This window comes from Penicillium waksmanii (genome assembly GCF_028829765.1).
Source record: "Penicillium waksmanii strain IBT 27052 chromosome Unknown utg000001l:1.0-4852451.0:1.0-4856178.0, whole genome shotgun sequence".
Taxonomy (NCBI): domain Eukaryota; kingdom Fungi; phylum Ascomycota; class Eurotiomycetes; order Eurotiales; family Aspergillaceae; genus Penicillium; species Penicillium waksmanii.
This window is the reverse complement of record NW_026643248.1, coordinates 4,137,524-4,162,393: the sequence shown is the minus strand read 5'-3', so window position 1 is coordinate 4,162,393 and position 24,870 is coordinate 4,137,524. Positions and strand designations below refer to the sequence as shown.

Genomic DNA, 24,870 nt, shown 5'->3' with positions numbered 1-24,870 from the left:
GTGACGCAGCCTACATGAGGTTACAGGCATTGTGAGGCAACTCCAATAAAACTACTTCCTATATGGTTGTTTGCAACCCCGGTTTTCGTAGGGTTTCACACTTCGAACTCCTCCCTTTAATTTCAGTTACTTCATGAGTTCTGATATGCTGATCTTTCGATATTTACTTACTTGAACTTCGTCCCACTAACTAAGCCTTACAGGGCGACATTGAAATTTCTGGATCGTTACAACCTAAAAGAGTTTAGTGTTAGAAACTTGGTGGGGCTAAATAGCTGCAACGAACTAGTGGCTCTTGGAAGACCCTAAAAACTAGCATTGCTACCTTGTAAAAAGTGCTCGGTTAACCGTGCTCCAGTCGGTTTTTTTTAACCGAGAATTGAAGGCCAAAGTTGCCAGAAAATACAACACTAAACTAAAAACTGCCACACGAACAGTTTTAGCTTGCCCCTATCCCAGTTTTAGCGCTGTGGACTGGATTTTCCTGTTCCTGTGACTCTAGGCACAAATAGTGTGCCTTTTTAAATAGGCATGTTTATTCGTACCAGTGGCGTTCCTATTTAATTAATACTGCTCTCCCCCTTCCCCACGTTTATTTTAATTTTCCTACCCACGCTCGCTATAAAAGTTCGATCGATATTCGGTCGACACTCGATCTACACTCGCTATCATGAAGATAACTCCTTTCTGGGCCAACCTCGGCCTATCCTTATTGGTCCCAGGCGCTCTATCTGCTACGTCCACTTCATCCACCACCACTACCTCTACTGCCTCATCATCAACCTGTACAGCTTCCCTTATCACCACTCTATGCGACTACCCAGAGCCAGCAGACGGTACTGCCGTCGCTAGCTCTGGCAAATCCAACTGCTGGGACTATTGCAACGACAATCCTCCCTGCAGCTTTGTTATCTTCGTCGCTGGAAACCCTTACCTAGGCACCGGAACCTGCTGGCTGTACCCCGGCGAAAACTTTGATGAGAGCAAATGTTCTACTTCAGGTTGCTCCAATCCATACCTGTCCGTCTACGACAAACCCGTCTGCTCTAGCCCAGCCACTGCGACTGCGTCTGCCAGCGCCTGTGCCGCCACTAGGACCCCCTCTGCTGTCGCCGAGGTCTGTGGGTACCCACCGCCTGATGAGGTTTGCTTTTACGACTGCTATGCTAGCTCGGGTGCATCGAACTGCTTGAGTATTTGTGCAGAAGCTGATTCCTGCAGCTATGCCGTTTTCAATCCCCATAATGAAAATAATTCACAGTACGAGGGCGGTACTTGCTGGGTCTATCCGAATGGCACATACAACGCCGACGATACGACCACTTGCAGTGGTGATGCTGAGCAATATGTGTATAAGAACGCGTGTCCCAAGCCATTATCGTCATCTCTTTCGTTCAAGGAGCGTGCTAGCGAAACTGGCGCCAGCACTGGAACTGCTACCACTGAAACTGGAAGCTCAGCTGCTATTGATGTTGCGGCGTCTGCGGCCGTGGCTACCAGCATTAAGAATTCTGCTGCCGGCCTCGAGATTTTTAACCCAGCTATAGCCGTGGCTATACTATTATTGTAGGCTCTTTAATGGTATCCTTGTATGTATTGACTGTTTGGGATTCTAAATTGCCTGCTAAACAACTCATGCCTCTGCATAAATGTGAGGAAGCGGGAAAAAGTAAATGGGACTCCTAGGCATAATTGTCATATGTCATTCCATAAGTAAACGTTGGAGAGAAATTTATGCAAGCAGGGATATGGACAACAAGCCTTTACTTTAAGCGTATAAGCCAAAGTATCTCTCCAAATTCAATCTCCTTTCATGTAAATTCAAACAATATCTTCGTCCCCTATTTGTAAATCTGTAGGATGTGTCATTCGCATGGTATTGCTTCCATATCGCAAAGGTTTACTGAATGCCCAAATTGGTATTATACACAGACTCGAAACCTGAGCAAACCTTCTTTCACTTCTGGATGAACGGATATGGTTAATGGCGGACGAATATCATAGTGCTGGCGTAGGGAATGTCGAAAAAATATGTGAAAATATCTCTTGCAATAGTTTCGTAACACCAAGGAATTTCTATGTAGCTAACCTGCACCTCCATATGATCTGCAGAATTGAATATCCCAGTGCGTAGGTATATCGGAGAAAAGCCCTTTCACAAGGCATATACTGTATCCGCAGACAGGTTTTACTGTCCCATCTAGAGAAAGCACAAGAGAGCTTCTGGTCCGAACATGCTATAATCGACAATCGTGAGAACAGCAAGAGTTTACTCAAAGTAAGAGAACGCATTTGACGCCTACTGGGCGGATTCCTGCACAACGAACGTCATCGGAGCTCCCATCCAACCCCGTCAAATCGTCCTCACCGCTGCGACCGCCGGGTCCACGCCGGCTTCTGCTCCGGCTCATCTGGCGTATGGGCCATGCCACTTTTGGTTTTCTCCTCTGCTTCCGTTTCGATAACCACCAGTCGGCGGAGAAGGTCTGCTAGATCCCGGCGGAAATCTTCGATACACTTATTTTGGTCCGTCAATTTACAATCTAGGGATCTGGTCTTAGGTTAGCCCTTTGTTCATTGCTTGGAGGGAATGTAAAACTAACTTCACCCGCACGTCTAGTCTTGAAATATCATCTGTTAGCAAACACCTTGCTTTCACGATAAGGGGTGACCCGGACTAACTCTGCGAGGCATGTGAGGGTAAGCATGTTGCTATCTCTGGGCTGAGATAAGTGTCCGCCGTATTGAGGACTCGGTAGCACCCCGTGATCGTGGGTACTGGGAGGATCGCTCTGTTGCGGAACAGCTTTGTCGTTCTTGTTCGAGGGGGTCGATGGCTCTTCCTCGGTGGTGTCTCCAGACAAAGATTGAGATGGGCTTCGGCTGTATTCGGACTCCGAGGATGACAAGGACAGTGCGCGCTGCAATCGACGTCGGAAGTCTGGCATCTGCCGGGTGTGTGGAATTTTTCGAATGGCTCCCATAGTCGCGTATCGAATCAAGCAGGGTGTTGCCGACAAACAGACCTGTTTGAAAATTATGACGGGAGTGACTCTTATATGATTCGTGACGGGTGTGACACTCTATATGTGTGAAAATAGATCCGGCGAGCAAATGCCCGCAGTGGAAGAGGCCATCGCCCTGAGCCCCGGCCAGCCATATCTTGTCTCACATTGTGAAAATTCAATGAAGCGGGGCGCAATAAGCAGTTGGCAAGTCTTCAACGGATTTTCAACAGGACAAATGTTGACTAACAAGCTACCTGCACGAATTGAACGTCCCAATTCGCGGCTCGCAGAAAGTTGACTTCGCGGTTGGACTTGCAAGTCAGCGCCCAGCGATCGGTGCAGCTAAGCTCGGACCATTATAGCAGGAGTCAATCGAGCTAATAATTTAATTGCAGATTCGTTCATCCAGTGCCTATATCAGATAATAAGTGAGGAAGGGTAGTCGCAGGTCCAAAATTGGGAGCACGCATCGAGGCAGCTACGATGGCAAAGTCTACAAACACAAGTTCGAGGGTATGGTCAGTCCATTTGCCAGAGCCAGCCCATTCTTTCGAACTTGTCAGCCAAGTTGAGGTTGTTTCACCTTTGTCAACAACGTTGAGGCATTTTATTTGTCAGGCCTAGACCCAGGGGAGCCAAGGGTCCAGGTGGGGCGTGCCACTCCACCCGCTCTCTCCGCCCCGAACTCTTGAAATTTCTTATTTCAACGTTGATAAACCGCCTCAACACCCACGAAATTAGGGTCGCCCAGTGCGAATTTGAAGTCAAAATCTCTGGACTCGGCAAAATGTACGCAAGTGGTCGCTGCCGGAAACCCTACTCACAATGGCATAAAAGACGCTCTTTTCCCGTCGAAAAGAAAAGCAGGACTTTCCTCCTCACACTCCCGAGCCACTCGGGTGTGCCTCGCAGGGGGACGCTGCGTTACCAATTGAGACCCGCAGGAGAGTGCTGCGTCAACAAGTTCTCCCTCGCAGCAATGAGCCCTGCGATTGTAAGAGTGTGCTCCCTCACAGCCCTGAGCCCTGTGTTGTATAAGTGTGCTCCGCGGGGACATCCGCGACATCAGGAGCCTCCGCAGGAGAGTGCTGCGTCAACAAGTTCTCCCTCGCGGCAATGAGCCCTGCGATTGTAAGAGTGTGCTCCCTCACAGACGATGAGCCCTGTGTTGTAGAAACGCGCTCCCTCGCAGCAATGAGCCCTGCGTTGTAAGAGTGTGCTCCCTCACAGACGATGAGCCCTGTGTTGTAGAAACGCGCTCCCTCGCAGCAATGAGCCCTGCGTTGTAAGAGTGTGCTCCCTCACAGACGATGAGCCCTGTGTTGTAGAAACGCGCTCCCTCGCAGCAATGAGCCCTGCGTTGTAAGAGTGTGCTCCCTCACAGACGATGAGCCCTGTGTTGTAGAAACGCGCTCCCTCGCAGCAATGAGCCCTGCGTTGTAAGAGTGTGCTCCCTCACAGACGATGAGCCCTGTGCTGTAGAAACGTGCTCCCTCGCAGCAATGAGCCCTGCGTTGTAAGAGTGTGCTCCCTCACAGACGATGAGCCCTGTGTTGTAGAAACGTGCTCCCTCGCAGCAATGAGCCCTGCGTTGTAAACATGTGCTCCGCAGGGACGCCTGCGTTATCAAGAACCTCCGCAGGAGACCGCTGCGACACCAAGTTCTCCCTCACAGCCCTGAGCCCTGTGATTGTATAATCTTGAGCTTACATGCAGCCTTGAGCCCTGCGTTATCAAATTTGCGCTCATTAGGCGACCCGTGGCGCCGCGGCCCTCGACCTGATCCTCTGGCGATTGCAGGCACCTCTTCGTGGTGTCAGAGACTAGTATTCAGGGGAGTCCTCGAAGAAGCCAAGACCTGCTCCAAAGAATCAATAGAATCAAGAATCATCCAGTATGCGTTGTGTCATGCCCTTCAGCCTATTTGTAGAGTTCAATAGCCATGTTCCTGGTTCGCGTCAAGTTGTTATGGAGCCTTGAATCACGCCCTGGCTTTCGACAATGGGCATTTCTTCACCGTAGTGCGAAGTAGGGCACTGAGTGATCGGGCCAGTGGGAATCTCAGTGTATGATAGCTTAGTGGCCGATCTGGGCGACGCGTGCAATCCAAAGTAGTCGCCATTTGTGTGAATGCGTGTCTTGAGGCAGAATTTGTCTCGACGTGGTGAAATGCGGGCTTTCGACAGTGTGTAGGTAGTGTTGGCGTGCTGATGAAGGCGTGTTGATGTTGAGGACACGCTGATTGCGAGGGCTGGCGATGAGGGCCGGAGCTGAGTGACAGTTGAGAGTTGGTGATGATCATGATCGATGGGAACCAGTGGTTCAACATATTGATTTGCGGCGCGGCGTAACTGCCGAGCGATGAAGTGGCTGCCAACGGTGACTACCCATCGCCGTTACCGTGGGATCTTCGTTGGCTCACCAAGGATGTAAAAGATGATAGACGGTGACACATGATGCAGTTCGTCAACTAGAATCTGTCATTACAGCAGATCGTAATGTAGTTATCTGCGAATAGTCTTTTTAGAAAAACTCGACTATGGGCTTGGAGTTGCGTGATGGTGCATCCAACTTTGGTTCCCAATTAAAAATATGTTAGAGGGTACACTATGTACAACTATTGACGATAGACTGTATCATTGTTTTCACTCGGGTCGCTCTTCTACGTGGCTTGAGCTTCGTCGCATACTCTTTGGTGATACACAGCTCTGAGGGAATGTCGATAAATGGTCATCCAATATGGCGCAATATATATCCTTAGACGCGCACGTTCATGGTAGCAGTAGAATTAGAAACAAACTATCAGAATGTCAGCGATTCAAGCCCTGTATTCTGGCCCTCTTTTCGAATATCATATTCCATTGGCATGGCCAAATGAGAGACTCTTGTGGAGCTCAAAGGGGTAATGTAGCTGAGTACTGGTCGAGACTAACGGTGGCTATGATATTCTAAGAAGATGCTGGATATAGTGAGGCAAATCTGGCGCCGCCAGCGCATCTGCTCGCGTGGTCTAGTCGAATATGCCACGTTGGCTTCCTTAACGAACCGGGTTCGATTCCCGCAGGGCGCATTTGGATGGCCATTCATCAGAAAGACGGTTCTCGCTCATGCATTTCCATCGTCGTAGTCACAACCCGCTTTTTTTCACGGTTCGTCTCGCGTGTTTTTTCTCTTGGGACTCTTGATATGAAACGCTTTCTGGAATACCGACCTAAGGCAGCACCCGGCGCTGGCGACAAGGCCGAGCCCTGACGCGTCGCAGCGTCTCGCGTCGGGCACAAGTGACAGGCCCACAATGGCTGAACATCACACCTACATTCGAGATCAGCAAGCACGAATTTTCCACCAGTTATCACAAACCCACCTGGCATCCTTCGAGTAATGATTGAGCAGTTGCAACCGCTGCGACCGTAATTCGCGAGGCTGCGTCCTCTGGTGAATTCGTGCCGTTCGGTGGTGACCCGGGGCACAAGAATGCGAAAATTGCGGTTTATTGCCAGGAATGAAGCAACCTCGAGTATGGCAGAGTGACTCCCTTGGCTCGCACCCGTCGGCCCTACAATGCATTCCCGCCCAGCTCCAGGTCGATTCCTGTTTTCGGCCATGCAACAACCTTCTATTGGCAGCAACTTTCCAGCGAACTCGGTCATGATGCGTGATATAAGGATTGCCAGACTTCATCTGTGGAGCATTCGATTGGCTTGCGGCCACGTTTGGAAGGGAAAGTTATCTTCATACTAGTGGTTTGGCAAAAAAGGTCAGTTGTCACAAACCTCCAGCCGTGAGAACGTAGTTCTAGATATAGGCCACGGGGGATGCTTTGAATCGCCGTCTGCATTGGCCACAGGCAAACAGATTGCCGTTGGAGATATTAGATCTAGCACCAATAGTCAGCAACTGGCGCAAGATGGGTGTTCGCTACTGACCGTGCTCGCGGCCTAGAAAGAATCCCAATACTAGCCGCAATACACTGTCTCGATCGGACTTGTAGGAATAGCCGAAGCAGTGCTACGCTTCACTACTTCTCCATATCAGCAAGACTTCTGGTGGCTAAGGGTAGTACAGACTTGCCATTAATGTAGTTTGGGATCAGCGAAAGTTAACCAGAGATGTAGCGGGCTCAGCTCGATTACATCTGGAGGGCCCAGTGTCGTTTCGTATCGCTGCAAATGAATGTTGGCAATAGCTGCCAATGCATAGCTGTTTCGTCTCTGCTTTTTGTGTGAGAGGTCAATCTTCAAACGTGTTAGTACAAAGTTCCACTGAAAGAGAGGTTCATGGTATTTGGTCTGGGGCGAAGTAGTAGCTCACCTGAAAGCGACTGTTCTCATGGGGAGAGATCTGGGATAAATCTAGTGCTGCGACCTGCTCGGCAGAGCCGGCCTACAGCCCGTGGCCTAAACTCGATTCATTGCTGCTTGATGTTGTTCCCTCAGAAACCATGGCCTTTCTCGGTGGTAATCGATGCTAGACTTCTCTTAGATGTCGGCGAATGCTGCAATGTCTTACTCGGCCTAGTATGGGAATGGCCATGGCTGCCGACGAGGCTTCGGATCGGAGGTAGGCAAGAGGCTCAGAGCCGTCGGAATCTGGAAATTTCTTAGTAAACTGGCACTTAACCTTCAATCGGAAGGGTAATGCTGAAGAGATGAAACCCTTTGGAATGTTACCGTATGGCTTAGCAGATGGCATCAAGCCTTTCTGGATTGGGCTCGCTAAATGCGCCAGGTGAATTGGCCATTTCAACCACGTGTTCAGAAACAATAAAGGCGCGAGCGTAGTAATATTCCATGGCTTGGCCCATCAGGCTGTTGAAGCTGGCTTAGTTTCGAAGGCGAAGAAAGGGGGGGGAGGGACATACCTCTGTCAGGTCGAGGGTAATATTGACACGTGTCCTATGAAGAAAAAGAACCATCAGCGATATTTGCTGAGGAACGGAGAGCCACGAACGGATAGCAATGGTACGGAGATTGAAATTTAGTACGGGGCGTTGTGAATGCGTGGGGGCAAAACACTAGCATGACTTACAAGACATTGAGCGACTCGCGATAGAAGGATTGTCATCCTACATAGAGGGTCGTCAGCGCATGACATGTGCCTTGAAAAATTGCGGAATGCTTTGAAACTTACGTTCTCAGATATTGCTGTGGGCTGCAGGGGACTGTATAAAATATGACATCTATTTATCATCAATCGTCAGTGGGCAGTTCATGAAGGCAACTTGTAACTCACTGTGCTCGCAGCTTGGGCTATTCAGGATCCACAAAGGTTCGCTCAATGGGTTATTTGAGGAGCAGCGGAAACGGGGCTGATATCGAGCATCTTCCGAGTTAGCATGATTCTAAATGACTGGGAAACAACACTCACTTGCTGTCTGAAGACTTCGTTATTGAGAAAGGCTAAGCCATTGCAATATAAAAGGTCAGCTTATTGCAATGCATGATTTGGAGGTCAATCCATACCAAAGAGTAGCCGCGGAGACGAGTCATGATCGACATTCTTTGATCCAAAATCACAAAAAAATGCTTGCGAACGACTCTTCAGCGGGCGAAGGATCGGGTATTTATAACTATCCAGCCAGGCATTCAGTCTGCTTCAATGAGATCATCATCATCAATTGTGAGGGCTCAAACACAAACTACTCTTAAATTGCAGCCGGTTCAACATTTGGTTATTTATCTGGCACAACGATTGAACACAACATTCGGAGACATCGAATTTTTCCTGGTGACTCGATATATGCAGTTCCTTTTATCACTGTTGGCACCGTTTAAACAGGGATGAGCATGCCGCAGGAAAGCATCGATGACCCGTTTCAGCATTCACCACCATGGGCTCGTACATTATTACAACAGGTGAGGCGGCGACATATCACACCCTTTCATTTCACCCACCAATGATGGGCACGATACCCCGTTCAATGAACACCTCATCAAAGATAGGCAAACACCATGCCATATTGCGACCCTGGATCTCTACCAGCCAAACTGAAGGGTTATCTATTGCCTACCTCGTATATCGGAGAAAAGAAAGGACACCTACACAATACCAAGCAGATGCAAGCTATAGTACAGCGCGGGACTGATTCCCACATCCCCATCTCACAACAGAGTCCCTTGTATAGTGGGTCAGATATAGGTCGATTACGTTCTCGTAGAACAAACCTCTGCGATCACCAGCATCTTTGCAAAGGCATTACCCACATCAATCTCCTGGGCACAAAGTGGATGGGGGAAAGTGGGTACTACAACAAGAAAATATAAGCCAATCAGTGCCATCAATGGCTCACATGCGTGCAAGTCGCCTATGAAATGATTGGTGGATATTTGGCCATGGCTCCCAGGAGCCGGTGGGTCGTAAATATTGATGCGATCATTGGATACTAATAATGGGTCGGAGGAAGAATGAGTCAATCGGTGCTATGAATGATCCACGTCTGCCACATAGCCCCTGTAGAAATGATTGGTCCAAATTTGGCTGTGAGCTCCTGGGAGCCTGAGCCTACCATAACACCTCCAATAATTGGATAAGGCTGATACAATTATGTTCACAATGTACCCACGTCTTCTCCCCTTTGAACCCGAGATAGAGACGACATTAAGAATTGCCGTTGAAATTCAGGTGTAGTATTTGCGGATATATTCAGGCGCTGAAGCTCTACAGAGCAACTTGGATGAACTTGAGGAAAATACAAGAATTTCGAGTAGACCAGGTCAAAGTATATCGTAAAATTCATGGAGGATTCAATCGGGGTATAAGATGCACAGCCCGACCGGGTTTCTTACGAGAACCATACTAGAGCTCGTGGTTCAAAAAATGTACTTTATTGTATCAATTACGAGTGAAATTGAAATGAGATAGTTCTGGAGTTTCTGCTGACAGTGCCTCATGGCCATCAAATAACTAGAGCATTGTTTACGGCGCAATGAATAGTCCCTTGTCATCCACGTTCGGATCACTGGTGCATTTTGGCCCGTTCTAGCTCTCCCATTGCCTTATTGTACTCATTATACAGGGCCCATGGATAATTGCGCAGACGTTCGAGCTCAGAGATGAGATTCTGTTGCTGATTTTCAAGTAGCGATCCCTGCTCCTCGATTTGGTAAAATAGATGATAGAAACGTGTCCTTGCTTGGTTTCGTCTTGGATATTCAAGAAAAGCTATCCAGAATTAGTAGAATATTTTAATTGTACATAACAGACTTACGATAGCGCCTGGAGCGTAAATCATAGGCGAGGGCCGTGGATGGCACGTATCTGTCGGGGGTCATTTCGCAGGTTTCCTTTGCGGGTGCACGCCAGCCGGGGCTCCCATGGGTTACGATGGTCACAGATTCGACTGCACGTTGGATACTTATACCCTGGCTGAGGAGTCACAGGATACCGTAGTTCTGCATACTTTCAATTCTACTCCCAGGATTTCAGTCGCGCTTCCTCGAGCCCCGAGCCCGTTCCTATGGCAAAAGAATCGCAAAGAGTTTCTTCAAGAGAAATGACGAAAAAGAGCAAGAAAATTTTATCTTTCTGTTTGTGTGCTATCATATTATTGTCTCCCATCAATACTGAGCCATGAGCGGTTCTCCTATGAAGTTAGACGTGAAATCCACACTCTTGTATACGCCGAGACTAGAAACGTAGATGCAGACTGCAACTGTCCAGTCTAGAGCCATGTAATACATTCACAAGTGTTAATATAGCCAGTAAAATGCATCAAATATGATTATGAAGTAAGGGGTGAGGATTTCGCCACTCAACTCGCACGTTTAAAAGTGCTAAGCCGAACCCCTGCCTCCTCTTGAGCACACACAATGTCAAGTCTCTTCGTACATCCGTTGATTAACTGCACTCACCCTTTTAATTTACTGTATCGCTCTATTCAGGCTGCTTGTTACATATAGGCCTCTATGTGTAAGTGAATGCTTCCGTGCAGCACCTTCGGTGCTAGCTAGGAATGGACCTGTCCTTATGTGAGATAAGTTGCGCGCTCAGAATCGCCGATAATAGCCAAAATTCTTATTGATACATCGAACGGAAGGAAGGAACAACCTCATTTTTATGGCTGTTCCACTCCATTATTCTTTTGAAGATTCTGATTTGTTGATTCAGAGCAAGAAGGGATGTATTTGTGAGTCTTGAAAAGCCTTCATTATCTGACACACCCTCTTCCCAGTACACTCAACGGCAGCTCATTCATTTTGATGTCTGCAGAAGCTGGGAAATTTGACACCGAAAACACTTAGTCGAGGCTCTCCGAAGTATTCTGCTTCTTGTTCCTGATGCTTCCGCCTCCACTGCAAGATGTCGCTAATAGGGACATGACGATGTCGTGGTTAATGGCTTTCATTTAAATAGGTCCGTTCTCCCCTCATATGCCATCCTCCAAGGTCCATTGTAAATGGAGCTCCCACTAAGGATGAATGTGTCATCGATTTATGCAATCGCTGCGGGAGGCTGCTTTTTAGCTCTTTTCCTCATCCAGACCCGAACCACTATGATTGGCTGGATCGAGTCCTGCTCTGTTCTGATCTCTCGGCACCTCACACTTCCTGCTCTTGTCCACAGGCATCGTATTTGGGGCCCCTGGTCCCGGTTGAATGTTCTCATCTATTTTACCTACACTGTGGTCAATATCATTGTGGTATTCTTCCATACACACTCCGTCGTCCAAGCTGGCCGGAGAGCCGGAGAGCTGGCTCTCATCAACCTTATCTTTCCCCTCTCGGCCACTCACCTTGGGTACTTGGCTGACCTTCTGGGTATCACCTGGCACACGTGCTGTAAGATTCACCAGGCAACAGGTTGGATGTCTGTTGCTCTGCTTTCTTTTCACGTGGTTGCAGAATGCCAGAGCCGGGGATTCAGTTTTCCTCTTGGGGCAATACGTAACATATTTACCCTGATTGTAAGTTTCCTTCTCGCTGTCATGAATTCAGGACTAACGCTGATAGGGGTCAATTTCCTTGGCCACACTTGCCCTCTTCTCGCTCCCCTGGCTTCGTCGACGGTGCTATGAAGTCTTCCTCCGAAGCCACCAAGCCCTGACTGCTCTCTTTTTATATGGCACGTGGCAACATCTTCCAGACCAGAGTCACTTGCCAAGATTGTACCTTTACATGCCGCTGGTAATTTTGGCCCTGACTACAATCCTGGAGGTCGTCAACTTATGTTACACGAACGGGCTATTTTCGGGCTACGGTGCTCCGCGGGCCTTTGTATCCTTCACCCCAGAAGGATCTCTGACACATCCTAGGCTAAGAAAAGCGGCCCACATTCGTCTGGTTTTGCCCAGATCTATCAAGATCGATGCGGGCCAGTATATCAACCTGTGGATGCCGTCCGTCGGATCTTGGTCGTGGCTTCAAACGCACCCTTTCATAGTTACATCGTGGTCGCGCGGAAGACATGATACGATTGAGCTATTTGTGCAGCCACGCGGTGGCATGACATTAGACTTACTGAGTCTTGCCGCTGGCGCTCCTGGCTGCCCTGTACCATTTCTGGCCATGTTCACAGGTCCACACGGTACCAGTGAGATTGTTGACGGGTTTGAAACCGTGCTACTGATTGCAAGTGGTTTCGGGATCGCTGCAACAATCCCCTATCTGAAGAAGATGATACATGGATATAATACCTGCACACTTCATGTCCGTCGTCTGCATTTGGTATGGCAGATAGAATCAATTGGTGAGAAGACCCTTCCGCTTTCAGTCAGACAGCACCAGCACTAACAAATTAGAAATGGTTAGCGCAGCCGAGGACCTGCTGAACCCCCTCCTGGAGGACGATATCATAGATAAAGGCTATGTAAGTCACTGGCTTCAAAATGGAAACTTTGTTTATTATTGACGGTAAAACCGTCTACAGATTCTCAGCATTTCAATCTACGTCGAAAAAGGGCTTGCTCATGATAAGACGCCAATAGGAAAACATGAAAGAGCCTGCTTTTACCAGGGAGTACCCGATTATGACAACATAGTCTCGCTCGAGGCATCGGGAGGCCAGATCGAGATATTACCGAACATCCGCGATGAACAAGGCCGGATCTTGGTGATGGGTAAGTGATCCTACTGTGGCCTGGCTTTATTTTATCGTATACTAATTTCTTTCCAGTTTCAGCAGCAGGTAGCCTCAGAGACCAGATCCGAAAGACCGTCAAGGGCTTTTTGCATCGTGGTGTGAGGCTTTCGGAGCTGGAATACCAGCCGGAGTAATTCAATGATAGGGAGATCGCATGCAGCTAATGCAAATGAGCTACTTGGTCAATTATGAATTGGATAGGGCTAGGCATTACACTGAAAAACAGCGGCTAGACCTTGATTGAGGATGCAATTAATTCAAAAATCTTTTTTATCAAAATCAAGACGGGTATTATTTAACAGCAGACAGAACAAAAGCTTGAACCATGGAAACAGGAAGTTCGTCGGTTACTGTACCGTGCATGAATTTTTTCTATTGGTCGAATTATTGCTGCAGTGGCCAACAAAGCAGAGGGTGGCAGTATGGAAATTTCACTTCTGCTTCAATCGTTCTTCATGGGGCCTGGCGTGTACGAGTAGAATGTGCGAGCAGAGATCAACGCGAACCACGCAAGTCCGATGAGATTCCCTGGGCAGCATGAGATTTCCGTCAACAGTCGTTGCTAGATATCATTAGTACATTTGAAAGAACTGTTTTGGAAACCAATCGAGAGAAACAAACCTCTTTCAGCTCCTCAAAAGAGCTTGCCGAGGTCGTCGCGCAGAGAAATTCGATCGCAGCCGGGCAGGTTCTCCAGCGGTCGAGATTATCTATTCCTACTGCCCCATCTTCTTTGACATATTTTTGCATCAATTCCATCATAATTCTCGAGACTGGCGCCAGGTCACTGGCATCGGCTCTACCTCTTTGCCGGAACACACAGCAATCAATCCGTGCTACCGTGCCTGATTAGGTGAGATTGACGGGCAAGGTAGAAATGGAATAAACTTACCGATTTTGACCTGCCCATTGAGATTGAGAAAAACACTAGAACATTCCAGAGATGTGTGATGGAAGTTGTTCGCCACGAGATATAACAGCCCGTCAACGAGCTGTACATAATCAGCCATTTGGCCATCTGGCACATAGGTGAGAGGAAATGAGGAACAAACCTGAGACATTATGGCTGCCAGCTCCTGCTCGTCTGGGAAGGCTTTACAAGCGACGATATGATCCAGAACGAGAGGGTCAAAATCCCCCCAGTGTGTACAGAAGCTCCGGAGTGCGGAAACACTCCCGAATGGAGGTGAGGTTTCTATGGCGCATGGAGCGGAGGATCCGCAGCATCTTGTCAGCGTCCTCAATTGGATACTGGCGCACTGCCCAGACGCCGCGGTCTCCAGCTGATCGAACACATACCGCGACGGGGCCAGCTAGGTCACAATCGTAGTACTTTCTGAAAGTACCCCAAGGAGATTCGTCTCGGACTGTCAGGCCCGAACCGATAATGCTCTGCCACTGCATAGTCTCCTGGCGAGGCGAGCTTAGTGGCATCAATCGAGTTTTCTTACCGGTGTGCTCCGAAGTTGAGGAAGTGATGGACCCCTTTCCAGGCGCGGGTCCTAAATGGAGAGGTTGTGGGCCGGGTATGAGGTCCGTTACCGGTGATACTTCTGTTCGGGTTTGCGGCTGGGGGAGTAATGCAACCTGAGCGGCCTGGATTCTTGTCACTCTCTTTTCGCCAATTTTTCGCATCATGGAAGCAGGATAGAATTTGGCTAATAGTTGAAAGCCGAAAAAGGAGCACGAAATAGAAAGGAAATCTTGCTCGATTTAAATGGGTATTTCGTGGAACACTAGGGTGTTGGATCTTCACCGGCAAAGAAACGCAGTGCCAACGTTGAGCCACCACAACGAGGGCGTCCAGATGTATTTATAAAGGCATTCACGCCCGATAAAACCAAGCCAATCCTGAGCCCCATATTTATCCTGACACCATGACTCGACACGTCTTTACCGAACAAGAAGTGCGGCTGGCAGCAGAACGACGAATGAAATACATTGGTGCAGCTAAAGTCAGCATCTGCCAGATTCAATTCGAACCTCCCTTTACCACGGGACCTGGACCCTAAGAATTTGGACCGGCTACGAAACATCTTCCGGAAGAATCGTTGTCGCCGCCTAGATGTCCAAAACCATGTTCCCGCGACCGTGTCGCGACATAATCTCGCAGACGCATTGCAGAAGGCGAATGTTCCACAGGAAGCCTTGCTGACAACCGAAGGCCGGCAAATTCCTCGACTGGAATTTATGGCGGGGCAACTTCGGGGTCTCCATGGCCGCCATCGTGTACAAGCGGGTGTTGAGGTACTTCCTCCGGCGGATCGCTGGTGGACGGTTGATCTCTACACAGACGGTACGTGACGGACCCTTACCTTCCGCCAGATCGATATTGACAGTCCCACAAGACATTGGTGAAGAACTGAGAGCCGCGTTGGTGGAAGAATATTCCAATCAGAAGAAGCCGACCGACGGGGAGGTCTATCGCAAGATCAGACAGTATGAAGGCGAGGGTAACGAAGCTTTCCGAGAGCGATGGTTCGTGAGACTATCGCCCAGCAACCAAGAGCGTTTGGATCAACTCGACAACAAGAAGAATCGTCGCCTCCGACATGCATTTGACCGATTGTTGACGATTCCTGGACTTTGGCCGGGCGGAATGAGAATCAGCCTGCTTCATCGATTAATCGCCTCTGGCTGCGTTGAGGTGAGTTTCAGGCTCAAGCTGCTGCTTTCGCTGGCTAACCACAACTCTCCATTTCTCAGGAGATAGCAACCTATTTTGACCACATCTTGGACTTCTGGTCTTCTCTGGTCGGATCGGATCAGCGTCTGATGAAGAAAATCGATCAGGATACAGTTCACACCCTGCAGTTACTGGCACCAGGTAAATCACGCACTGATGAAAGGACGGCGTGCGGGCTGGTTCTCAGTGGCCATTTGTTTGCCGAATTCAGTGCAGACGAGCGAAGCGCGATATGGGCCAGAATGAAAGGTTATGATGGCCTCATTCCGTCCTTGTACACTTTCTTTGAGGATTTCAAGTACCTGGAGAGGTGCGCTCACTGTCTGAAGCGGCTCTTGGGCCCATCACCCCGATCTGTGAGGGAAGCCATGAGCTCGATGTTTGACCCAGACTCGGAGTCTGAGGAAGATCACCGAGAGAAAGGGAAGTGTATCATTCAGACCTCAGAGTCTACTTTCCGACGCCTGCGTGCGACTGAGGCGGAATGCCTCGAGACCGGATACCAACAGATATGGCTGTATGCTATGCGACATTATCCTCTGATGCCCCCGTACCCCAAGAACATTGACGTTAAGTTGTCTTATGAACGGAATTTACTTGGTTGCACCTGCTTCAAAAGTAATGAAGGCCGACGTGTACGAAGAGTAATCATCAGCGCCAGCAGAGGATATTGGATTCGGCACCGTCCGATTGTGACGCTTCCTCTTGTAGGTAGGGGCCATCCATGGAAAAGGCCGGATTACCCATTAGCAGGGATTGATTGACCAGAGAATGTGATAAATGCGCTAGCAAAAGGCACTGGCCAAAATTTTCAACGGACATTCCCAAATAATTGGTAATTCGAGCACGATGGATCTCTTGTGCCGGCACGGTGTTTCTTGATGGCTGTAAATGCAGATGTTGAGCCAATACATGTCATGGTACATGCCGTATCTCCCTAGAGCCCTTACATGGGTCTTTTCTGTATATGTCATCTCAGCTGTCAATATCGTAGCGGGTCCTCGTGGGTTAGTATTTTGTTAGTAGATTGGCTTAAAGGAACTTCTTCAAGTTTTCAACATACTATTCTCGGCAGTTGAAGCGCGCCTACCGTCTCGGTCACGAGGTGGTTGATGGGAGTTAGTTTGGGGGGAAGGGTTCATTTGTGTTGGTCGACATGGTCAAGTGGCGTCCAGTCGGCCCGTGAGACAGAAACGATGGAATTTTGTTTAATTGACGCACCAAATGTGGAGTCCTAGTGACAAGGGTCCTAAAGAATAGAGCTCATCAACTAATCTGTTCGTGGCGGTCTTTCTCGGCACAATTTAGCCTCACAATTGGTATTAGAATTCAAACAGTTCATTTGGCAAAGTGAGTAACTCGGCACTAGTATCTGCTACATACTACTTGCCTGAGAATACTCGTTGCATTTCCGATTCTGTATCCCCAGTTCAGCTCCCAGGTCTACCTGAAATTCCTGCGGAGGTTAATGACGAAAACCCCCGGATCGAGGCAGGGCAAGGTAGGCAGAGTGGACTGCAGTGACATCAATGAAGTGCTGAGCGTAGGGAAGGGGTTCCAAGCTGGGCCACATGGACAGTCGGAAGCGGGCAGTCTGCGCTGCAGAGCATACTTGGGAGATAATGTCGAGAACCTGCTCGCGCACCCGAGACAGATTCCCCATCGCTGTCTCGATTCGTAGCAGGAAAAAGAGACGCTCCCCGATCAACTCATCACTGAGGGAGTCAAATCTTGAAAGACGAAATTCCACCCAACAGACTTTCTCTGATAGCAAGAAGGCGGAAAGGTACACAAAAATATCCTCCGCCTTGGTAGACGGAGACAGAGGATCCGGACCTGTCCACGGAAAGCTTTGTTGGCTTTCATGATTCGGATAAAAAATGCGATCCAAAATGATAAGGATCCTGTCAACCCGGCAAATATTGGCAACCGTCTAGCAAATACTGAGCAGACGGTGCAGCGAAAGGACACCGCGACGTTCCCGCAAGGAGTTCCTGGCGGAACAAGCAATCTCTCTATCAGTACGGTGCAGAAGAGCACCAAGAAATGCAACTATTGCAAGAAACGCGGCCACGTAGTTGCGGAATGCTGGAAGAAGCAACGCGAGCAACAACCGCCCAGGGACCATGCCCTGAAGGCAGAACGGAGTGCTTCCAGGTCATCAAGAAGCAATTTACGAAATATACCATCAAGCCAGATGGAAGATCGGCAGGGCCCGCCGACTTCCAAGAGTCCGCGGATCAATATCGTGAGGGCGAGGGTGATACCCTTTATACCCACGCACCACAACCCCGGTGGATCCTGGACTCGGCTGCCACCAGCCACATCTGCTGGGACCGCAACTGCTTCAGCAGTCTACGGCCCCATCGCGAGATGTTGGACACGGCGGGCGATCCTGTGGAAGCCGAAGGGATTGGCACGGTGAAGCTCACGCTCCGGGGGAAGTTCAACCAACCCCTGGTGTTGAAAAATGTATACTTCGCGCCACGCGTCGGGATGAACCTGATCAGGGTGCCGAAGCTATCGCGAGACCGCTACTCGGTGGTGGCGCACCCGCAGAACGTCTTCGTGCAACGCCGAGGACGGACGGTGGGGACCGCCTACCATGCGGAGGAGGATCTACTGATCCTGCGGTGCCATGAGAGCCAGAGACCCGAGAGCGAGTCCAACTGGAGAGGGCGCCGGCGACCCATGACCATGCAGATTCCCTGGAACCGCAGGCGGTGGCCATGGACGTTGACGACCCTCCGGATCCAAGTGACGCAGAATGTGCAGCGTCAACCTCTGAACTCGGTGGTGAAGCTGTGATACCCGAAGCAGATGCATGCAAAGGAATGGACCAGGCCTCCGAAGCGCTGTGGCACGCTCGAATGGGACATCTGAACCGAGGAGATTTAAGGGTGGTCCTTCAGCAGACCGGGACTCCGTACCGATCGCTGACGCAGGCGCAACTGCTGGCAACGCTGCAGTGCCCGGCCTGCATATCGGGTAAGCAACATCAGAAGAGGAACTCCCGTGTAAGGCGGCCACGTCTGCTTTCATCGAGAATCTTTGAAATGATCCATTCGGGCATTATGGAAATGCCAGTTGCCAAATATGGCTCTAGATACGTGATCACCTTTACTGACGACCATTCTCGAGGCTCGTGAGCCTATGCCATAAGATGGAAACATGAAGCGCTGCAGAAGTTTCGACATTTCGAGACCTGGGTGTAGCGACAGTTCGGCGCCCGAATCCAGCGATTTCTCACCAACAACGGGAGAGAATACCTGCCTGTCGGAACACATCTCGAGTCCCAGGGAGTTGAGTTTGACACCTCGCCACCATACTGCAAAGGGCAGAATGGACTGGTGGAACGCACGAATCGCACTATCCGGGAGCGGATCAACACGCTCCTGTCCGATGCGAACTTTCCTCCTTCCTGGTGGACCGAGCTCTTGGACACGGTGGTCTATCTAAAGCTGCGCACTCCAGCATGGGTCTTACAGAAGAAGGCCCCGTATGGAATCTTATACGGAGAGCCGCCGTCACTGTTGCATCTGCGGCGGATCGGCTCCCGTACATGGGTACTGATCCCGAATGAGCACCGAGCAAAACCCGGACCCGTATCATCCGAGTGCCGATTGCTGGGTTACTGCGAATCAAACAGTACAAACTTTATGAAGTTCATTCGGGAAAGACAGTCTTCTCCCGTGATGTCGAGTTCGATGAGAGGATCCCCGTAGCATCCATCCATCGAGGGTAAAACAGGCGACAACCTCCCAGAAAATGCTTCTCCATCACCGGTCTTTCCACCAGCGGTTCGGTACCACCACCGGCTAGCGCACTGTCAACTGTAGTGATTCAGAGGAACATTGGTTATCTTATTTCAGCGGGAATAGATGAGGCTATATACACAACGACCGTTGGTAAACATCCGCAGGACCATAAAGGAGCATTATCTTAAGCTCAGTCAGTGCGTGATGGGCCACTGTGAACGGTCGAAACCGCTGTGGCACAGCCCTGGCATGCGAAATGCAGGGCATTGCCGTGGGGCCCCTTTCGCTTTGAAAAACGATCATCCGAGTGCCGCAACAGTGCAGCGTCAGTTACTCAAGCGCTAGGCTCTTTTCATCTCCGCATGGGCAGATACTCTTCAATTGAATCGCGTACTCAGAATAGGGCCAAGTCTGCTCATTTATGAATCGACATCTCCCTATGCATCGGGCTTCTGTGCCCACAATCGCCAACTCCAACATCAATCAGTAAAATTTATTTGGTGGAGAGCTGAGTGGATTTACCCTTCTGATGTATATGGAAGCAGGGTCACATGGCTTCACTTCTCAGCTTGGCCACATAGACTTGGAACTTCCTCCTCGCTCCAAGACTGCCGCGTGCCAAACCAAGTAAGTAACCGCATACCTCGAAAGTATCGCTGATGCGTCCTCTAATTTAGGTGGATTAAATTCTTAGCTCAATTCTTCGGAACTTGCAACCTTCGCAATCGGACAGGATGCAAAGGCATGGAGACCTGGAAGGAAACAAGGAATGCAGTGTAGCCAAAGAACTGCCATCCGCGGACCAGCCAGGTAGCTGCCAGGAAGGTTATGCAGTGGAACACACTGGCCAGTACGTGAGGGACGCTGACTTTCGGCGAGGGCGATCTGTTTCAACGCCCGCCTGATCCTGTCGAGATCCACATAAGGACTGTACGGGAGTAGACGATTACGGCGGAAGGTAGTCGCTAAATTAGGTTCCGCACCACTTCCAAAGTACATTTACCAGCTGCTGCCGATGCAGAGGTTTAGCGACACAGTCACTCATGCCCCTGGCCAGGTAGGTCTCGGCATCGCCCTTCAAAGCGTTCCCTGTCAGCGCAATGATAGGCACAACTGCATTCATTTTGCGAATATGCTCTGTCGCCGTCAAGCCATCCATGACCGGCATATTGATGTCCATCAAGATCAGGTTGTAGGCGAGTGGCTTTGATTTCACCATTCGCACGGCTTCCGCACCGTCCCAGGCGGCATCCAACCTTTCAAACCCGAGACTATTCAGAAGCTTCAGCATGATAGTGTGGTTGATCTTGTTGTCCTCGACTAGCAGGATATGCGTCTGCGGGGCAACCTTCTGGAGGGCAGAAGTATCAAGCGGCGTTTCGTCTTCCCACGAGCCCGACTGATTTGCTTCAAAATTCGATGTATTGACGCGACCCACCTTTACGGCCATCCAAAATACGCTGCCCGGCCCGTCGGGATTCGCATGGAAGCCAACCGTTCCATTCATCAACTCGGCTAAAGTTTTGCAGATCGAGAGTTCCAGCCTAGTAGCCGGAAAACTGTTGGTGGCTGAGTCTGTAAATCGTGTAAAGGGTTCGAAGAGTGAATCGATGGTATCATGTGGAACGCCGACCCCGGAATCCACAACCCGAGCCGTGATGATATATGTCTCAGGATCATCCTCATCGACGGTGTACGTGACATCGACGCGGACATATCCGCGTTCTGTGAATTTCACCGCATTGCTGACCAGATTCTGCAGAACCTGCCGGAACCGCAGCCGATCGCCTTTTACGTTTTGGGGAAACTGGGGGGCAACGGTACACCCTAAGACTACCCCGTGCTTTGTCCCCGACTTGCATTTGCGGGTCACCATGCTGACCTCGTCGGGAATACTGAAGATATCTGTGTGCAGACGTAAAGGATCCGACGACAGTTGGGAGTAGTCCAGAAAGTTGTTTATCACCTGCATGAGGAACTTGCCTGAGTCCTCGAGCATGGATGCATATTCGCGCTGGTTGTCATTCAGCGATGTATCCATAAACATGGCCAGAGCCAGAGACATCCCGTTCATCGGGGTGCGCAGCTCATGCGACATGCTGGCCAAGAAACGAGACTTCAGGTTGGATGATTCTTCGAAAGCATCGATGAGGCGCGCTTCAGCTGCTTTATGTTCAGTCATATCACGGGTGACCTTCACAAATCCCACGTGGCGGCCATATTGATGGGCCGCCGTGATCATCACATTGGCCCAGAATCGTGTGCCATCTTTCCTGTAACGCCATCCTTCATCCTCCACCTTGCCCTCCTGTAAACAAATCTCCAACTCCCGGGCGGGCTTGTTCTTCTCACAGTCCTCGCGCCCATAAAAGATGGAGAAATGTTGGCCGATGATCTCTTCGGCTGTGTACCCCTTCAAAGTCGCGGCCCCCGAGTTCCAAGTCATGATGTGACCCCGTGTATCCAACATGAAAATGGCATAGTCCTTCACGGTGTCGACAATAACTCTGTGCAGCTCATTCGGATAGACCTGTTCCCCCATGACCTTCAATCCAGCCATTTCACGTTTCGCTTTTTGCACCTCCATGAGTACGTATATCAAGTCATCGTCGTCAAAAATCGGTGTTATGTGGAGTGCGATGTCTACATCGTTCTTCCCGACGCGAACATTGTTGATCACTTGAACGGCCCGCGTGGCGATAGCCATTCCCAGCGCACCACTTAACGATGCGATGTCTGGAGCCAGGATCACGCGTGGTGTCAACGCGTACACGCTAATGTTGATTATCTGGTCCCGAGGCGTATCGGACAAAGCCTCGTAGCTCTCAGAGACTTCCACTACTTGTAGGGAGCCATCTAATACAATCGTTGGTGTTGGTGTGCAACGGTAGATCCGCAGAATTGTATGACCGATGCATGTGCTAGTCGGCACGCCGGCCGCAATTTCAGTATTCTGAGGAGCCTTGTGCTCAGGAACCAGCTTCTGGGCCGTAGGTTTGGAAGTCAAGGCGACATTTCCGGCCCGACAGCCTTCCTCTTGGTCCAAATCCATCGTCGGATCAAATGGGTCCTAACCACTCCGAGGGAACAAAATTCGAAAGAGCGAATGACTGACTCGTTCAGCCAGTTGGTATCAAACGGTCAGAAAGAAGGAATATTAGCTTGGGGTATAAAGAGACTGGTGAACAAAAACGGCGAAACTCCAGACACGCTCATGTTACGGCTTAGCTCGGTTGCTGAAAATTATCAGCTAGAGCACAGCGAAGGTCGTTTGCTCAGTGGCGCAACCAGGGGCCATGGACGAAAGGCCTCCTTTGGATATTTTCCAAGGTGGCGTACCGCTGGTGCTTGGGCAGAGTTAACTATCTAACCGAGTAAGAACAAGTCACCAGATCCCCAACGAATCACATTTGCCCAATGCCAGACTCAGAAATCAAAAGCTCAACCTTCGGGTTCCATCATGTTCCAGACTAGTTTTACGGAGCTACATTTTTCCGATTGGATTGCCGAAACAGAAATGAAGCAAGGGACCACAAGAGGGCGAATCTAGTCAACAGTTCGACGGTTTGGCTTTTGGTGAACTTGTCACATCGCCGAGCTAGCATCCTCCCTTTCAGATGCAACAGAATCTGTGTGTACCATATCTTAAATTTACTACAAAAACCGACGAAAGATAGTTGGGCTAATCACTTTTATTCGCTTACAGGCAGCCAAAAGTTCGCTTACAGACAGCCGAAGCAGAATTCGAAAACGTGTTGTAGTTCAGAGGTATGAATTGTGTTATTGTTCAGAGGGAAACATTAGGCTATATACATACAACAAGGAGAGCAAGTTGATTGGAAATCAACTTGCTCTTCGTATAGATATCTCCGGATTAATTCCGATGGTTCGGCTTGCTTCCTGATCTGTACCAGCTTCATATCACAACAAAACAGATTACCCCTCAGACACTCGTGCTTTCTTTCTAGATCTGGGTCATGAAAAACCCCACTATTCTTTCTTGATGTATCCGTCGTAGATCACGAAAATTACCGTAATTGCCGTTACCGGCCTTATGGACCCATATTTGCCAAGACGCCCTGGCCATAGCCTACCTAGTTTTAGCTTGGCCTCGATTGCACCAGTTTTGTGGAACCCAACGTCCCCCCTTCCCACCCCAGATTTCCTTTTTTTTTTTTTTTTTTTTTCCTCCCGAAACTCACAAAACTGTTGTACTGTGGATATGCTATTCCAGAATAACCAAACTTAATTCTGCCTCATATCTTACTCGATAAATATGATTTTTAAATACATCTGACAATGGTGGCATATTTCGGGTCTCAACGGGAAAGTGACCGATAACCGAAACAAGCTCACTTCGGACCCAAATTCGGTCTTGCGTTTTAGATACTATCCTTATAGAAGGAATTCATTGCTGTTCGAGCAGATAGAAGACTGTCATTCAGATTGCCGATTTCTTCCTTAATGAGGGTAAGACGGAACATCTCAATTGCTTCTGCGACCTCGCCATGTATACTCATCATCGCACTGACTCTTCCAATATTTTCACAGCTTTCGTGAAATTTGCGGAAGCCCAACGCCACTGCACATTCTTGCAGGGATTCACTGTTGAAGATCAAAGAAACAAAGTCTCTTTTCGAACTACCCATAAGCATATATCGTCAGAATGCCAGTTCACCTCTCTTAATTGCCTCGAGTTATGCACTCTGACTAAGGCAGGGTTGCATCGGGCATCAGCGCTTACAGGGCCATCTCCATATAGTCCACCTTCTCCTTGCCTCTTTCAATGAAGCCATAGAGCGCTGTTGAGCTACTCTTTCGATCTTCTTCCTCATCCATCTCCAACAACTGGGAGAAGACGGTCATATCAAGTACTCCCTTCAGCTTGATGTTGAGTTCATTGTTTTCCATGATCTTTTGAGAGGCTATTAGATGATAAGTTAAACGCCAAATGAATGGGTCGGCTTGCCTTTATAGCTCTGTACTATGGAATGCTAGAATATAGTATTCACAGTGCAGCAATCTCATAGGTTTTGGAAGGAAACCGCAAAAAAGAAAAGTAGTAGTCTTGGGGTTTTGGGTGGGGGTGGTTCCACAAGACTGGTGCGATCGAGGTAAAGCTAAAACTCAAGCTAGGCTACCTATGGCTACAGGACATATTTGCCAAGTGCTGGAAACTGCATTTGCGGTAATTTTGATGATCTACCAGAAATTCATCAAGAAAAGCTGGTGGGACTTTCCTTGACCATATTAGGTTTAGCGCTACTGAGTGGGCGCTGTAGAAACACCATGCAGATACGGAAGGATAGTTGGGGAAAAGATAAGGCATAAGAGAGAGTGC

At 49.3% G+C, this 24,870-nt stretch overlaps 7 protein-coding genes across 7 annotated transcripts; 3 read left to right on the top strand and 4 right to left on the bottom strand.

Moving 5' to 3' along the window:
- Window positions 1–670: 670 nt before the first annotated feature.
- Window positions 671–1,570, top strand: N7481_001453 (uncharacterized protein; the record flags this gene model as incomplete). Its single annotated transcript, XM_057260672.1, has 1 exon — window positions 671–1,570. One exon carries the CDS (start codon window positions 671–673, stop codon window positions 1,568–1,570), a length of 900 nt encoding a protein of 299 aa, XP_057128504.1.
- Window positions 1,571–9,963: 8,393 nt separating this feature from the next.
- On the bottom strand, window positions 9,964–10,279 carry N7481_001452 (uncharacterized protein; the record flags this gene model as incomplete). Its single annotated transcript, XM_057260671.1, has 2 exons — window positions 9,964–10,169; window positions 10,216–10,279. 2 exons carry the CDS (start codon window positions 10,277–10,279, stop codon window positions 9,964–9,966), a joined length of 270 nt encoding a protein of 89 aa, XP_057128503.1.
- Window positions 10,280–11,403: 1,124 nt separating this feature from the next.
- On the top strand, window positions 11,404–13,219 carry N7481_001451 (ferric reductase family protein; the record flags this gene model as incomplete). Its single annotated transcript, XM_057260670.1, has 5 exons — window positions 11,404–11,910; window positions 11,957–12,692; window positions 12,745–12,812; window positions 12,873–13,062; window positions 13,119–13,219. 5 exons carry the CDS (start codon window positions 11,404–11,406, stop codon window positions 13,217–13,219), a joined length of 1,602 nt encoding a protein of 533 aa, XP_057128502.1.
- A 308-nt stretch (window positions 13,220–13,527) lies between these two features.
- Window positions 13,528–14,720, bottom strand: N7481_001450 (uncharacterized protein; the record flags this gene model as incomplete). The annotated part of the gene is made up of 5 exons (XM_057260669.1): window positions 13,528–13,647; window positions 13,707–13,921; window positions 13,978–14,077; window positions 14,138–14,178; window positions 14,258–14,720. 5 exons carry the CDS (start codon window positions 14,718–14,720, stop codon window positions 13,528–13,530), a joined length of 939 nt encoding a protein of 312 aa, XP_057128501.1.
- A 242-nt stretch (window positions 14,721–14,962) lies between these two features.
- Window positions 14,963–16,521, top strand: N7481_001449 (DUF3723 domain-containing protein; the record flags this gene model as incomplete). Its single annotated transcript, XM_057260668.1, has 5 exons — window positions 14,963–14,992; window positions 15,036–15,381; window positions 15,434–15,732; window positions 15,792–16,406; window positions 16,483–16,521. The coding sequence occupies 5 exons, from the start codon at window positions 14,963–14,965 to the stop codon at window positions 16,519–16,521; spliced, it is 1,329 nt and encodes a 442-aa protein (XP_057128500.1).
- A 3,978-nt stretch (window positions 16,522–20,499) lies between these two features.
- On the bottom strand, window positions 20,500–22,581 carry N7481_001448 (uncharacterized protein; the record flags this gene model as incomplete). The annotated part of the gene is made up of 1 exon (XM_057260667.1): window positions 20,500–22,581. One exon carries the CDS (start codon window positions 22,579–22,581, stop codon window positions 20,500–20,502), a length of 2,082 nt encoding a protein of 693 aa, XP_057128499.1.
- A 1,330-nt stretch (window positions 22,582–23,911) lies between these two features.
- N7481_001447 (uncharacterized protein) lies at window positions 23,912–24,440 on the bottom strand (the record flags this gene model as incomplete). Its single annotated transcript, XM_057260666.1, has 2 exons — window positions 23,912–24,134; window positions 24,274–24,440. 2 exons carry the CDS (start codon window positions 24,438–24,440, stop codon window positions 23,912–23,914), a joined length of 390 nt encoding a protein of 129 aa, XP_057128498.1.
- Window positions 24,441–24,870: the final 430 nt, after the last annotated feature.